Raw genomic sequence first — 16,897 nt, 5'->3', positions numbered from 1 at the left:
TAACAACCTTACTTCTTCATCCCACCACTCACTACCCTTTCTAATCTGCCCACCTCCCACGCTTCTCATGCCACAAGCATCTTTTGTGCAAGCCATCACTGCTTCCTTAAATACATCCCATTCTTCCCCCACTCCCCTTATGTCCTTTGCTCTCACCTTTTTCCATTCTGTACTCAGTCTCTCCTGGAACTTCCTCACACAAGTCTCCTTCCCAAGCTCACTTACTCTCACCATTCTTTTCTCCAGCAACATTCTCTCTTCTTTTCGGAAAACCTCTACAAATTTTCACCTTCGCCTCCACAAGATCAGACATCCCTCCAGTTGCACCTCTCAGCACATTAACATCCAAAAATCTCTTTTTCATGTGCCTATCAATCAACACATAATCCAATAATGCTCTCTGGCCATCTCTCCTATGTACATACGTATACTTATGTATATCTCTCTCTTTAAACCAGGTATTCTCAATCACCAGTCCTTTCTCAGCACATAAATCTACAGGCTCTTCACCATTTCCATTTACAAGACTGAACATCCCATGTACACCAATTATTTCCTCAACTGCCACATTACTCACCTTTCCATTCAAATCACCCATCACTATAACCCGGTCTCGTGCATCAAAACTACTAACACACTCATTCAGCTGCTCCCAAAACACTTGCCTCTCATGATCTTTCTTCTCATGCCCAGGTGCATAGGCACCAATAATCAGCCATCTCTCTCCATCCACTTTCAGTTTTACCCATATCAATCTAAAGTTTACTTTCTTACACTCTATCACATACTCCCACCACTCCTGTTTCAGGAGTAGTGCTACTCCTTCCCTTGCTCTTGTCCTCTCACCAACCCCAAACTTTATTCCCAAAACATTCCCAAACCACTCTTCCCCTTTACCCTTGAGCTTCGTTTCACTCAGAGCCAAAACATCTAGGTTCCTTTCCTCAAACATACTACCTATCTCTCCTTTTTTCTCATCTTGGTTACACCCACACACATTTAGACACCTCAATCTGAGCCTTCGAGGAGGATGAGCACTCCCCGTGTGACTCCTTCTGTTTTCCCTTTTAGAAAGTTTAAATACAAGGAGGGGAGGGTTTCTAGCCCCCCCGCTCCCGTCCCCTTTAGTTGCCTTCTACGACACATGAGGAATGCGTGGGAAGTATTTTTTCTCTCCTATCCCCTATTTTTATAGTATATAATGTGAATGATTGCTGCAGAGATGGATTTGCAAATTTGAAAAACTGAGTATAAAAATGTAGCATATTGCCTTTTCTACCATTTTTTTTTTTTTCTCCTTTTTTTTTTTTTTTTTTTTTTTTTGCTTTATCGCTGTCTCCCGCATTTGCGAGGTAGCGCAAGGAAACAGACAAAAGAAATGGCCCAACTCCTGCCTGCAGTAGCATGCTTTCCGACATGTTTCATGAGCTCCTCTTCGCCAACGGAACTACCTTGGCCCACCAGTGATGCTACTACGTTTGTGAATCAAGAACCATTGCAACACAAACCTCACCAGGTGGTAGAGTGTCCCGCAGTGTATCGAGTCAGACTTCCCCAAAACTCTTTTAAAGGGGAAGTAAATGTTTATAGTTGTGTTACTGGAGTGATAGTTTTCATACATGGTGCTCTGACAAGAAAATAGTGAAATTGAAAAAATGTAGCTTAGACATTGAAGCTTATTGATACAGTGGTTAAATTGATGAGAACTACTACTGACATTTGTGTAAGTAAATTGTGCATTTCCTGTTTCCATAGCCAGAGGTTGAACCATTATGTGACATTCATTTTTTCATTTCATTTCATTTCATTTCATTTCATTTCAAGCTAGAAGTTTCAGTTTTCTAAATTGTTTCTTGCATTATTCATATGTATATGTATGTGTGTGTGTATGTGTGTGTGTATGTGTGCGTATGTATGTGTATGGGTGTGTGTGTGTGTATATATATATATATATATATATTTTTCTTTCTTTCATACTATTCGCCATTTCCCGCATTAGCGAGGTAGCGTTAAGAACAGAGGACTGGGCCTTTGAGGGAATATCCTCACCTGGCCCCCTTCGCTGTTCCTTCTTTTGGAAAAAAAAAAAAAAAAAATGAGAGGGGAGGATTTCCAGCCCCCCGCTCCCTTAATAAAAAAAATATCTACGAAACCTAATAATCCATACTGGAACTCTTCTCATGTCATTTAAAAAATGATACAATTATTTTCACCCTAACTTCAATGTGCATGGCATGTAAGGGGAGGACACTATATATTTCCCTCTCATCAAATTACTGAGGAAAACTTTTATGATTGCTGTGTAACATTTGGGCACTGATGACTGAGTTGTCTGAGAAGAAAAGGACCACTGTAGTTGGAGAACTGTGATCCACTGCACTTTGGCAAGAAAGCAGATAACTGTAATATGCAAAAAACTGTAAAATATGAAATAAGATAAATGTAAAAAAGTGCGACTACAAGTGAAAAAATCATTTATTTATATGATTTGAGGGAGAAACATTTAAAGTCTATCATGTGTTGAAATTAGCATAAAATGCCATTTTGAATATGATGTAACACATTCCAAAAATATAAAGTAGTTCTTTTTTATAAGATACCATAAGGAAGTTTGAGAAAATAAAATAGTCTAAAAATAAAATAGTCTAAAAATCAATGTAAAAAAAGGAAATCAGTTTCTTATATATTTACATACATAATGCACTGTGGAATTAAACAAGATTTGAATATCTGAAGGCCTCAAGACCTTATGGCACTTTAGAATTGGAGTATAATGCACAGACTTATGATAATGTGCTTCAACTTGTAACAAGCTGGAAAAAATTGTCTAAATATTTTCAAAGTCTATGAGAATTTTCTCTTTTCATAAATTTTGTTCATGGACATTGACCATTTCCTGCAATAACAAAGTATGCAAGGAACAGATGAAAAAATGGCTCCTACACACATATCCACATATATATATATATATATATATATATATATATATATATATATATATATATATATATATATATATATATATATATATTATCCCTGGGGATAGGGGTGAAAGAATACTTCCCACGTATTCCTCGCGTGTCGTAGAAAGCGACTAGAGGGGACGGGAGCGGGGGGCCAGAAATCCTCCCCTCCTTGTATTTTTTAATTTTCTAAAATGGGAAACAAAAGAAGGAGTCACGAGGGGAGTGCTCATCCTCCTCGAAGGCTCAGATTGGGGTGCCTAAATGTGTGTGGATGTAACCAAGATGTGAAAAAAGGAGAGATAGGTAGTATGTTTGAGGAAAGGAACCTGGATGTTTTGGCTCTGAGTGAAACGAAGCTCAAGGGTAAAGGGGAAGAGTGGTTTGGGAATGTCTTGGGAGTAAAGTCAGGGGTTAGTGAGAGGACAAGAGCAAGGGAAGGAGTAGCAGCACTCCTGAAACAGGAGTTGTGGAAGTATGTGATAGAATGTAAGAAAGTAAATTCTCGATTAATATGGGTAAAACTGAAAGTTGATGGAGAGAGATGGGTGATTATTGGTGCATATGCACCTGGGCATGAGAAGAAAGATCATGAGAGGCAAGTGTTTTGGGAGCAGCTGAATGAGTGTGTTAGTGGTTTTGATGCACGAGACCGGGTTATAGTGATGGGTGATTTGAATGCAAAGGTGAGTAATGCGGCAGTTGAGGGAATAATTGGTATACATGGGGTGTTCAGTGTTGTAAATGGAAATGGTGAAGAGCTTGTAGATTTGTGCTGAAAAAGGACTGATGATTGGGAATACCTGGTTTAAAAAGCGAGATATACATAAGTATACTTATGTAAGTAGGAGAGATGGCCAGAGAGCGTTATTGGATTACGTGTTAATTGAAAGGTGCGCGAAAGAGAGACTTTTGGATGTAAATGTGCTGAGATGTGCAACTGGAGGGATGTCTGATCATTATCTTGTGGAGGCTAAGGTGAAGATTTGTATGGGTTTTCAGAAAAGAAGAGTGAATGTTGAGGTGAAGAGGGTGGTGAGAGTAAGTGAGCTTGGGAAGGAGACTTGTGTGAGGAAGTACCAGGAGAGACTGAGTACAGAATGGAAAAAGGTGAGAACAATGGAAGTAAGGGGAGTGGGGGAGGAATGGGATGTATTTAGGGAATCAGTGATGGATTGCGCAAAAGATGCTTGTTGCATGAGAAGAGTGGGAGGTGGGTTGATTAGAAAGGGTAGTGAGTGGTGGGATGAAGAAGTAAGAGTATTAGTGAAAGAGAAGAGAGAGGCATTTGGACAATTTTTGCAGGGAGGGAATGCAATTGAGTGGGAGATGTATAAAAGAAAGAGACAGGAGGTCAAGAGAAAGGTGCAAGAGGTGAAAAAAAGGGGCAAATGAGAGTTGGGGTGAGAGAGTATCATTAAATTTTAGGGAGAATAAAAAGATGTTTGAGGACAATGTGTGGTGTGAGGTGGTTTGATCGAGTGAGTAACGTAAGGGTAAGAGAGATGTGTGGAAATAAAAAGAGCATGGTTGAGAGAGCAGAAGAGGGTGTTTTGAAGTGGTTTGGGCACATGGAGAGAATGAGTGAGGAAAGATTGACCAAGAGGATATATGTGTCGGAGGTGGAGGGAACGAGGAGAAGAGGGAGACCAAATTGGAGGTGGATAGATGGAGTGAAAAAGATTTTGTGTGATCGGGGCCTGAACATGCAGGAGGGTGAAAGGAGGGCAAGGAATAGAGTGAATTGGAGCGATGTGGTATACCGGGGTTGACGTGCTGTCAGTGGATTGAATCAAGGCATGTGAAGCGTCTGGGGTAAACCATGGAAAGCTGTGTAGGTATGTATATTTGCGTGTGTGGACGTATGTGTATGGGGGGGGGGGTTGGGCCATTTCTTTCGTCTGTTTCCTTGCACTACCTCGCAAACGCGGGAGACAGCGACAAAGTATAATATAAAAAAAAAAAAAAAAAAGATGTTCTGGAAGGAGGTAAATAAAGTGCGTAAGACAAGGGAGCAAATGGGAACTTCAGTGAAGGGCGCAAATGGGGAGGTGATAACAAGTAGTGGTGATGTGAGAAGGAGATGGAGTGAGTATTTTGAAGGTTTGTTGAATGTGTTTGATGATAGAGTGGCAGATATAGGGTGTTTTGGTCGAGGTGGTGTGCAAAGTGAGAGGGTTAGGGAAAATGATTTGGTAAACAGAGAAGAGGTAGTAAAAGCTTTGCGGAAGATAAAAGCCGGCAAGGCAGCAGGTTTGGATGGTATTGCAGTGGAATTTATTAAAAAAGGGGGTGACTGTATTGTTGACTGGTTGGTAAGGTTATTTAATGTATGTATGACTCATGGTGAGGTGCCTGAGGATTGGCGGAAGGCGTGCATAGTGCCATTGTACAAAGGCAAAGGGGATAAGAGTGAGTGCTCAAATTACAGAGGTATAAGTTTGTTGAGTATTCCTGGTAAATTATATGGGAGGGTATTGATTGAGAGGGTGAAGGCATGTACAGAGCATCAGATTGGGGAAGAGCAGTGTGGTTTCAGAAGTGGTAGAGGATGTGTGGATCAGGTGTTTGCTTTGAAGAATGTATGTGAGAAATACTTAGAAAAGCAAATGGATTTGTATGTAGCAGCAGGTTTGGATGGTATTGCAGTGGAATTTATTAAGAAAGGGGGTGACTGTATTGTTGACTGGTTGGTAAGGTTATTTAATGTATGTATGACTCATGGTGAGGTGCCTGAGGATTGGCGGAATGCGTGCATAGTGCCATTGTACAAAGGCAAAGGGGATAAGAGTGAGTGCTCAAATTACAGAGGTATAAGTTTGTTGAGTATTCCTGGTAAATTATATGGGAGGGTATTGATTGAGAGGGTGAAGGCATGTACAGAGCATCAGATTGGGGAAGAGCAGTGCGGTTTCAGAAGTGGTAGAGGATGTGTGGATCAGGTGTTTGCTTTGAAGAATGTATGTGAGAAATACTTAGAAAAGCAAATGGATTTGTATGTAGCATTTATGGATCTGGAGAAGGCATATGATAGAGTTGATAGAGATGCTCTGTGGAAGGTATTAAGAATATATGGTGTGGGAGGCAAGTTGTTAGAAGCAGTGAAAAGTTTTTATCGAGGATGTAAGGCATGTGTACGTGTAGGAAGAGAGGAAAGTGATTGGTTCTCAGTGAATGTAGGTTTGCGGCAGGGGTGTGTGATGTCTCCATGGTTGTTTAATTTGTTTATGGATGGGGTTGTAAAGGAGGTAAATGCAAGAGTCCTGGAAAGAGGGGCAAGTATGAAGTCTGTTGGGGATGAGAGAGCTTGGGAAGTGAGTCAGTTGTTGTTCGCTGATGATACAGCGCTGGTGGCTGATTCATGTGAGAAACTGCAGAAGCTGGTGACTGAGTTTGGTAAAGTGTGTGGAAGAAGAAAGTTGAGAGTAAATGTGAATAAGAGCAAGGTTATTAGGTACAGTAGGGGTGAGGGTCAAGTCAATTGGGAGGTGAGTTTGAATGGAGAAAAACTGGAGGAAGTGAAGTGTTTTAGATATCTGGGAGTGGATCTGTCAGCGGATGGAACCATGGAAGCGGAAGTGGATCATAGGGTGGGGGAGGGGGCGAAAATTTTGGGAGCCTTGAAAAATGTGTGGAAGTCGAGAACATTATCTCGGAAAGCAAAAATGGGTATGTTTGAGGGAATAGTGGTTCCAACAATGCTGTATGGTTGCGAGGCGTGGGCTATGGATAGAGATGTGCGCAGGAGGATGGATGTGCTGGAAATGAGATGTTTGAGGACAATGTGTGGTGTGAGGTGGTTTGATCGAGTAATTAACGTAAGGGTAAGAGAGATGTGTGGAAATAAAAAGAGCGTGGTTGAGAGAGCAGAAGAGGGTGTTTTGAAATGGTTTGGGCACATGGAGAGAATGAGTGAGGAGAGATTGACCAAGAGGATATATGTGTCGGAGGTGGAGGGAACGAGGAGAAGAGGGAGACCAAATTGGAGGTGGAAAGATGGAGTGAAAGGGATTTTGTGTGATCGGGGCCTGAACATGCAGGAGGGTGAAAGGAGGGCAAGAAATAGAGTGAATTGGAGTCATGTGGTATACAGGGGTTGACGTGCTGTCAGTGGATTGAAGCAAGGCATGTGAAGCGTCTGGGGTAAACCATGGAAAGCTGTGTAGGTATGTATATTTGCGTGTGTGGACGTGTGTATGTACATGTGTATGGGGGGGGGGGTTGGGCCATTTCTTTCGTCTGTTTCCTTGCGCTACCTCGCAAACGCGGGAGACAGCGACAAAGTATAAAAAAAAAAAAAAAAAAAAAAAAAAAAAAAAAAAAATTTATGGATCTGGAGAAGGCATATGATAGAGTTGATAGAGATGCTCTGTGGAAGGTATTAAGAATATATGATGTGGGAGGCAAGTTGTCAGAAGCAGTGAAAAGTTTTTATCGAGGATGTAAGGCATGTGTACGTGTAGGAAGAGAGGAAATTGATTGGTTCTCAGTGAATGTAGGTTTGCGGCAGGGGTGTGTGATGTCTCCATGGTTGTTTAATTTGTTTATGGATGGGGTTGTTAGGGAGGTGAATGCAAGAGTTTTGGAAAGAGGGGCAAGTATGAAGTCTGTTAGGGATGAGAGAGCGTGGGAAGTGAGTCAGTTGTTGTTCGCTGATGATACATCGCTGGTGGCTGATTCATGTGAGAAACTGCAGAAGCTGGTGACTGAGTTTGGTAAAGTGTGTGAAAGACGAAAGTTAAGAGTAAATGTGAATAAGAGCAAGGTTATTAGGTACAGTAGGGTTGAGGGTCAAGTCAATTGGGAGGTGAGTTTGAATGGAGAAAAACTGGAGGAAGTGAAGTGCTTTAGATATCTGGGAGTGGATCTGGCAGCGGATGGAACCATGGAAGCGGAAGTGGATCATAGGGTGGGGGAGGGGGCGAAAATTCTGGGAGCCTTGAAGAATGTGTGGAAGTCGAGAACATTATCTCGGAAAGCAAAAATGGGTATGTTTGAAGGAATAGTGGTTCCAACAATGTTGTATGGTTGCGAGGCATGGGCTATGGATAGAGTTGTGCGCAGGAGGATGGATGTGCTGGAAATGAGATGTTTGAGGACAATGTGTGGTGTGAGGTGGTTTGATCGAGTAAGTAACGTAAGGGTAAGAGAGATGTGTGGAAATAAAAAGAGCGTGGTTGAGAGAGCAGAAGAGGGTGTTTTGAAATGGTTTGGGCACATGGAGAGAATGAGTGTGGAAAGAGTGTGGACGTATGTGTATACATGTGTAAGGGGGTGGGTTGGGCCATTTCTTTCGTCTGTTTCCTTGCGCTACCTCGCAAACGCGGGAGACCGACAAAAAAGAAAAAAAAAAAAAAAGTAAGAAAAGGCAATATGCTACCTAGATCCTCTTTGCCTGGTTTTTGAGAAGAATTTGCAGGAATGCAGTTTCTAATCTAGGAACACTGTTGGTTGCATTTCTGTTGTGACGTCATCCTACCTTTGAATGGATTCACAACTGATAGCATCCATCAAGTTAGCTTTATCATTCTGTCATTATACTTAGTCGCTGTCTCCTGCGCTAGTGAGGGAGTGCAAGGAAACAGATGAAAGAATGGCCCAAACCACCCACTTACACATGTATATACATAAACACCCACACACGCACATATACATACCTATACATTTCAACGTACACATACATATACCGACATATACATATATACACACGTACACATCCATACTTGCTGCCTTCATCCATTCCCATTGCCATCCTGCCACACATGAAAATGCATCAACCCTCCCCAGCACATGCATAAGGTTGCGCTAAGAAACGACAACAAAGGCCACATTCATTCACACTCAGTCTCTAACCCTCATGTGTAATGCATCAAAACCGCAGCTCCCTTTCAACATCCAGGCCCCACAAAACTTTCCATGGTTTACCTCAGACGCTTCACATACCCTGGTTCAATCCATTGACAGTACATCAACCCCGGTATACCACATCGTTCCAATTCACTCTATTCCTTGCACGCCTTTCACCCTCCTGTATGTTCAGGCCCCATCTCAAAATCTTTTTCACTCCATCCTTCCATCTCCCATTTGGTCTCCCAATTCTCCTCTGACACATATCTCCTTTTTGTCAATCTTTCCTCACTCATTCTCTCCATGTGACGAAACCATTTCAATACACCCTCTTCTGCTCTCTCGACCAAACTCTTTTTATTACCACACATCTCTCTTACCCTTTCATTACTTAATCAAACCACCTCACACCACATATTGTCCTCAAACATTTCATTTCCAACACATCCACCCTCCTCAGCACAAACCTATCTATAACCCACACCTCGCAACCATATAACATTGTTGGAACCACTATTCCTTCAAACATATCCATTTTTGCTTTTTGAGATAACGTTCTCGCCTTCCACACATTTTTCAACACCCCCAGAACCTTTGCCCCCTCCCTCACCCAGTGACTCACTTCTGCTTCCATGGTCCCATCCACTGTTAAATCCACTCCAAGATATCTAAAACACTTCACTTCCTCCAGTTTTTCTCCATTCAAACTTACGTTCCAATCAACTTGTGCCTCAACCCTACTGAACCTAAAAACCTTGCTCTTGTTCACATTTACTCTCAACTTTCTTCTTTCACATATTTTACCAAACTCAGTCACCAACTTCTGCAGTTTCTCACCCGAATCAGCCACCAGCGCTGTATCATTAGCTAAACAACAAGTGACTCACTTCCCAAGCCCTCCAGAGAGCATATTTGCTCTTCTCTCCAAAACTCTAGCATTCATATCCCAAACAAACCTATCCATAAACAAATTACACAGTCACAGAGACATCACGCATCCCTGCCGCAAACCAACATTCACTGGGAACCCATCACTTTCCTCTCTTCCTACTTGTGCACATGCCTTACATCCTTGATAAAAACTTTTCACTGCTTCTTGCAACTTGCCTCCCACACCATATACCCTTAATACCTTCCACAAAGCATCTCTATCCACTCTACCATATGCCTTCTCCAGATACATAAATGCTACATAAATCCACCTGTTCTCTAAGTATTTCTCACATACATTCTTCAAAGCAAACAACTGATCCATACATTCTCTACCACTTCTGAAACCACACTGCCCTTCCCGAATCTGATGTTCTGTACATGCCTTTACCATCTCAATCAATACCCTTCAATATAATTCAACAGGAATACTCAACAAACTTATACCTCTGTAATTTGAACATTCACCCTTATCCCCTTTGCCTTTATACAATGGCACTAGGCATGCATTCTGCCAATCCTCAGGTTCCACACCATGAACCATACATACAATGAATATCCTTACCAACCAGTCAACAACACAGTCACCCCCTTTTTTAATAAATTCCACTGCAATACAATCCAAACCCGCTGCCTTGCCAGCTTTCACCTTCCACAATGCTTTCACTACCTCTTCTCAGTTTACCAAACCAATCTCCCTGACCCCTCTCACTTCACGGTGAAGTGAGATATAACATTTAGCATGGTACTACTGAATACTGTGATTAGGTATGATGTAATGTCACAGGATTTATACAGCAAAATTAGTACCATAAATAACTTGTCTTTCTTCTATTTTGAGGTGGCAATACTTTACAAAAATAGGGGAGGAGGGAGGGGAGCATAAAAGAACGACTTTCTTATTACAAATTTTTTCCAATATCTACCTAAAACTGAGGCTGACTTACATTGATAGTGGAAAAATTACTATTAGTAAGCTATATCCACAGTGAATGGGTTACGTCTACAGACACCAAAGGAGTTCTAATAAATTCTTTCATATTTTTCTAACCCCACTTTCCTTTTACCCAAGACATCCATGACCAAGAAATGTTCTGCCATAGTGTCAGTCACTATATGAAAATATAAAAGCTAAATCAATATTAGCGCATCTTACCTTGGTCAACTTAACATTCCCAACATTGCTTTTTCTGGTTCATGATACTGAAACCTTTGAAAACATAAGAATCAAAGTATAACAACTATACATGTAAACACATGAAAATCGTCAATTATGAAGTAATACCGACTTTCATTAAAAGACTTGGCCACCATGGGCAACATAGAAAGTGCACTTTATCCTTCTAAATCTTTTATATGACAAACATTACAAACAACATAAAAGGCTCACTTAACCCCTTCCTTACCATGTCTCCCGCCAAATATAAACAAACACTTGCCCTCGCATACTGTGCATGTAGCCCCTCATGCCACGCATGGGGGACTAAAATTATCCCTGCACCTAAAATATTGATTCTAAGTGAAATATTCATGTATCAGTGCTCACATATATCCAACAAAATTTAATCTGCATAATAAAAATCTAGGTAAAATAAATTGTGTGATTTCATATGAATTACACTAAAATCAATATCACTGAATCACGGATGAATATACAACAATGAAAATCATAGAACATAAAAAGTGAGATTAAAAATCCCTCTAACATCCTGCATTTGGCACACATGCACAGTAATTTCTGTTGTGCATTACTTTTCATAATGAGATACCAGCATTTCACTATACATGATACTGTGGTCTGATTTTGGATCTGTAAATAAGAATTGCAATAAACATTGCAAAGTGAGAGGGTTAGGGAAAATGATTTGATAAACAGAGAGGAGGTAGTAAAAGCTTTGCGGAATATAAAAGCCGGCAAGGCAACAGGTTTGGATGGTATTGCAGTGGAATCTATAAAAAAAGGGGGTGACTGTATTTTTGACTGGTTGGTAAGGTTATTTAATGTATGTATGACTCATGGTGAGGTGCCTGAGGATTGGCGGAATGCTTGCATAGTGCCATTGTACAAAGGCAAAGGGGATAAGAGTGAGTGCTCAAATTACAGAGGTATAAGTTTGTTGAGTATTCCTGGTAAATTATATGGGAGGGTATTGATTGAGAGGGTGAAGGCATGTACAGAGCATCAGATTGGGGAAGAGCACTGTGGTTTCAGAAGTGGTAGAGGATGTGTGGATCAGGTGTTTGCTTTGAAGAATGTATGTGAGAAATACTTAGAAAAGCAAATGGATTTGTATGTAGCATTTATGGATCTGGAGAAGGCATATGCTAGAGTTGATAGAGATGCTCTGTGGAAGGTATTAAGAATATATGGTGTGGGAGGAAAGTTGTTAAAAGCAGTGAAAAGTTTTTATAGAGGATGTAAGGCATGTGTACGTGTAGGAAGAGAGGAAAGTGATTGGTTCTCAGTGAATGTAGGTTTGTGGCAGGGGTGTGTGATGTCTCCATGGTTGTTTAATTTGTTTATGGATGGGGTTGTTAGGGAGGTGAATGCAAGAGTTTTGGAAAGAAGGGCAAGTATGAAGTCTGTTGTGGATGAGAGAGCTTGGGAAGTGAGTCAGTTGTTGTTCGCTGATGATACAGCGCTGGTGGCTGATTCATGTGAAAAACTGCAGAAGCTGGTGACTGAGTTTGGTAAAGTGTGTGAAAGAAGAAAGTTAAGAGTATATGTGAATAAGAGCAAGGTTATTAGGTACAGTAGGGTTGAGGGTCAAGTCAATTGGGAGGTAGGCTTGAATGGAGAAAAACTGGAGGAAGTAAAGTGTTTTAGATATCTGGGAGTGGATCTGGCAGCGGATGGAACCATGGAAGCGGAAATGAATCATAGGGTGGGGGAGGGGGCGAAAATCCTGGGAGCCTTGAAGAATGTTTGGAAGTCGAGAACATTATCTCGGAAAGCAAAAATGGGTATGTTTGAAGGAATAGTGGTTCCAACAGTGCTGTATGGTTGCGAAGCATGGGCTATGGATAGAATTGTGCACAGGAGGGTGGATGTGCTGAAAATGAGATGTTTGAGGACAATGTGTGGTGTGAGGTGGTTTGATCGAGTAAGTAATGTAAGGGTAAGAGAGATGTGTGGAAATAAAAAGAGTGTGGTTGAGAGAGCAGAAGAGGGTGTTTTGAAATGGTTTGGGCACATGGAGAGAATGAGTGAGGAAAGATTGACCAAGAGGATATATGTGTCGGAGGTGGAGGGAACGAGGAGAAGTGGGAGACCAAATTGGAGGTGGAAAGATGGAGTGAAAAAGATTTCGAGTGATAGGGGCCTGAACATGCAGAAGGGTGAAAGGCAGGCTAGGAATAGAGTGAATTGGATCGATGTGGTATACTGGGGTTGATGTGCTGTCAGTGGATTGAATCAGGGCATGTGAAGCGTCTGGGGTAAACCATGGAAAGTTGTGTGGGGCCTGGATATGGAAAGGGAGCTGTGGTTTCGGGCATTATTGCATGACAGCTAGAGACTGAGTGTGAACAAATGGGGCCTTTGTTGTCTTTTCCTAGCGTTACCTCACACACATGAGGGGGGAGGGGGATGGTATTCCATGTGTGGCGAGGTGGCGATGGGAATGAATAAAGGCAGTGTGAATTGTGTGCATGGGCATATATGTATGTGTCTGTGTGTGTGTATATATATGTGTACATTGAGATGTATAGGTATGTATATTTGCGTGTGTGGACGTGTATGTATATACATGTGTATGGGGGTGGGTTGGGCCATTTCTTTCGTCTGTTTCCTTACGCTACCTTGCAAATGCAGGAGACAGCGACAAAGCAAAATAAATAAAATAAATAAATAAATAAATATAATGAAGTCCAATCTTATATGATAAACACTACCCTCTTTCTAATAAAGGGTTAAGGGGATAAACTTGCTGTATAAACTGAAATATGCATACTGTTCCACTAACCAAGAGCTAAATTGCAAAGTCCAGATGCTGCGAAGCTGCGCAATGTTGATGTTCCTTCAGACAGTTGATGCAAGAAGATGTCAATAACTTTCAGTCTGCGTAGCCATTGATAGTTAATGGGATCATAAGCAAAGTTAGCTAAATTAGCTAGAACTTGTTCTCTGGCCTCTGAAAGATGCAAACACTAGTTTAAGCTCTTATTAATCATAAGGCTTAGCCATATGATTGTCTCAAATAATAAATGACAAAAGATCAACCTTAACCCTTAAGCTGTGTCAAGCAAACATATCTACTTACGCATTCATTCCCATTAACAAGAATTGGACTTAGCCCATGGCTTTATAAAAATGATTCCCTCTATCATTACAGGTCAAAATTCCCTGTATTTGCTTGAAAAGCCTGCCCCATCATGTGTGCTGCCATCTATGAGTAACATGACATTGTTTATACAAACATTAGCTGACCTACAAGATGTTTTGAGGCTGATTTTATCTGACCTAATAGTGAATGTCATGTACTTTGATACTGACTCAGTATCAAAGTATCTATCCTTTTATCTTGCTATTTTTGTAATAAGCTGCTCAAATGCCTGTACATGTCAGACTTTAGTTTTCCACTCATGCTTATTCAGGAGAAAATGAATGTGTGTGTACAACAAAAGAGCTTAGATTTGTATTTGTACACAAGTTACTGATGTAATATAAATCTGTAAGAGGATGGTATAAATCCTCTTATCCTAGTCACTGTAATAGACTTGTTTTCTACAAACTCAGTCTTGAGTAGTGTGTGTATTTTTAACAATGTGATATATATGTATATATCATCACTGTTTTAGAAATGTGGTCATTTGTTCTTGTAAACAATATTCTACAATAAATGGCAAATCATTATCAAATTTTTGTAATTAGTGTTAGTAAAATTATAGTTGTTTTGAAACAACATTGTTCATACTGTTTACATTCCACATGTGTTTGCTTCCCTTGGGTAGAGGTAAAAGAATTCATCTCCATATTGCATAAATTGGAATGATGTGGTATACCAGGGTCGACGTGCTGTCAATGGATTGAATCAGGGCATGTGAAGCGTCTGGGGTAAACCATGGAAAGTTTTGTGGGGCCTGGATGTGGAAAGGGAGCTGTGGTTTCAGTGCATTATACATGACAGCCTTTTTCTGGTACATGATACTGAAACCTTTGACAACATAAGAATCAAAATAAAACAACTATACATGGCCTTTGTTGTCTTTTCCTAGTGCTACCTTGCGCACATGGAGGGGGGAGGGGTTTGTCATTTCATGTGTGGCAGGGTGGTGACGGGAATGAATAAGGGCAGACAATATGAATTATGTACATGTGTATATATGTATAAGTCTGTGTGTGTATATATATGTATATGTTGAGATGTATAGGTATGTATATGTGCTGTGTGTGGACGTGTATGTATATACATGTGTATGTGGATGGGTTGGGCCATTCTTTCGTCTGTTTCCTTGCGCTACCTCATGAACATGGAAGACAGCGACAAAGTATAATGAAATAAAAAAAATATTACATGCTTGTCGTAGAAGGTAACTGAAGGGAGTAGGAGCAGAGGGCTGAAAACCTCACCCTTCTTGTATTTCACAATTTCTAAGAGAAGAAACAGAAAAAGGAGCCAAGAAGGGAGTGCTCATCCTCCTCAAAGGCTCTGATTGGGGTGTCAGAATGTGTGTGGATGTCGCCAAGAACAAAGGATATAGGTAGTATGTCTGACGAAGGAAACCTGGATGTTCGGGCTCTGAGTGAAACAGCTCAAGAGTAATGGGAAGAGAAGTTTCGAAATGTCTAAAGAGTAAAGTCAGTGTTAGTGAGAGGACAAGAGATATGGGAGGAGTAGCACTATTCCTGAGGCATGAGGTGTGGGACTGTGTGTACAGAGTAAGGACATAAATTCTTGATTGATGTGGGTAAAAATGAAAGTGGATGGCAAGCAATGGATGATTGTTAGTGCTTATACACTTGGGCATGAGAAGAAAATTCATGAGGCAAGTGTTTTGCAAGCAGATGAGTGAGGGTATCAGCGGTTTTGACGTAAGAGACTGGGTACTAGCGATGGGTGATATAAATGTGAGGGTTAGTCATGTGGCAGTTGAGGGTATAATTGTGGGGGGGTATTGGGTATCTAGTGTTATACAGCACATGAGAGTTGTGTGCTGGAAAATGGCTGGTAATTTAAGAAAATCTGGGTTAAGAAAAGAGGAGTGCATACAAGTATATAAATGTGATTTGTCAGCAGGTACTATTGGAATACATATTAACTGAAAATTATGTAAAAGAGAGACTTTTGGATGTAAATATGCTGAGAGGTGCAGTTGGTGGTATGTTTGATCATTATTTATGGAGGCAAGATTGAAGATGTGCTGAGGTTTTTGGAAAAGAGGAAACAATGTCAGTGAGAAGAGAGCGGTGAGAATAAGTGAACTTGGTAAGGAGATTTGTGAGAAGAAATACCAAGAGAGATTGAATGTAGAACGGCAAAAGGTGAGAGTATACAAAGCAAGTGGAATGGTTAAGAAATGGGAGGTATTTCAGAAAGCATTCCTTGCAAGTGCAAGAGATGCCTGCTGTGACATGCAAAAGGAGGGATATGGGCAACTTAGAAAGGTTAGAGTGGTGGAAAGAAAAAGTAAGTTTGCTAGTGAAAGAGAAAAGAGAGGCATTTGGGCAGAACATAAGGGAAGGAGTGCAAATGATTGGGGAATGTATAGGAGAAAGCAGCAGAAGGTCAAGAGGAAGGTGCAGGATTTGAAAAAGAGGGCAAACAAGAGTTAGGGTGAGTGAAAACCAGTAAACTTTAGGGAGAATAAGATGTTTTGGAATGAGGTTAATAATATGCAAAAAAACAAGGGAACAAATGAATATATTGATGAGGGGGGGTAAAAGGGGGATGCAATAACAGGTAGAGATAAAGTGAGGTGAAGATGGAGAGTATTTTGAAGAACTGTTAAATGTGTTTGATGACAGAGTGGGAGATGTACAGTGTTTGGGTCACAGTAGTATGCAAGGTGAGTGAGAAGAGTTATGGAGAGTGGTTTGGTGAGGAAAGAAGATGAAGAGAAAATGTTACATAAGATGAAATGTTGCAAGGAAGCTGGAGAGGATGGTACTGCAGATGAATTTATTAAGACAGGGGGTGATTGCATTGCTGACTGGT

General features: G+C 40.8%; 1 protein-coding gene across 2 annotated transcripts in view; it reads right to left on the bottom strand.

The window, feature by feature from the left end:
- The window catches only part of LOC139761956 (armadillo repeat-containing protein 7), a 174,342-nt gene that overhangs the window by 122,838 nt on the left and 34,607 nt on the right, over window positions 1-16,897 (bottom strand). For both annotated transcript variants that reach the window (XR_011715651.1, XM_071686667.1), the window contains exon 3: window positions 13,706-13,873. Coding sequence is in view for 1 of the 2 variants with exons in the window: in XM_071686667.1 (XP_071542768.1) it covers window positions 13,706-13,873 (168 nt within the window). In the remaining variant the exon portion in view is untranslated. The remainder of the gene's footprint in view (window positions 1-13,705; window positions 13,874-16,897) is intronic.

The sequence above is a fragment of the Panulirus ornatus genome, chromosome 42, assembly GCF_036320965.1.
Source record: "Panulirus ornatus isolate Po-2019 chromosome 42, ASM3632096v1, whole genome shotgun sequence".
Taxonomy (NCBI): Eukaryota; Metazoa; Arthropoda; class Malacostraca; order Decapoda; family Palinuridae; genus Panulirus; species Panulirus ornatus.
The sequence above is the reverse complement of the archived record's forward strand: the minus strand, read 5'-3'. Positions and strand labels throughout refer to the sequence as shown.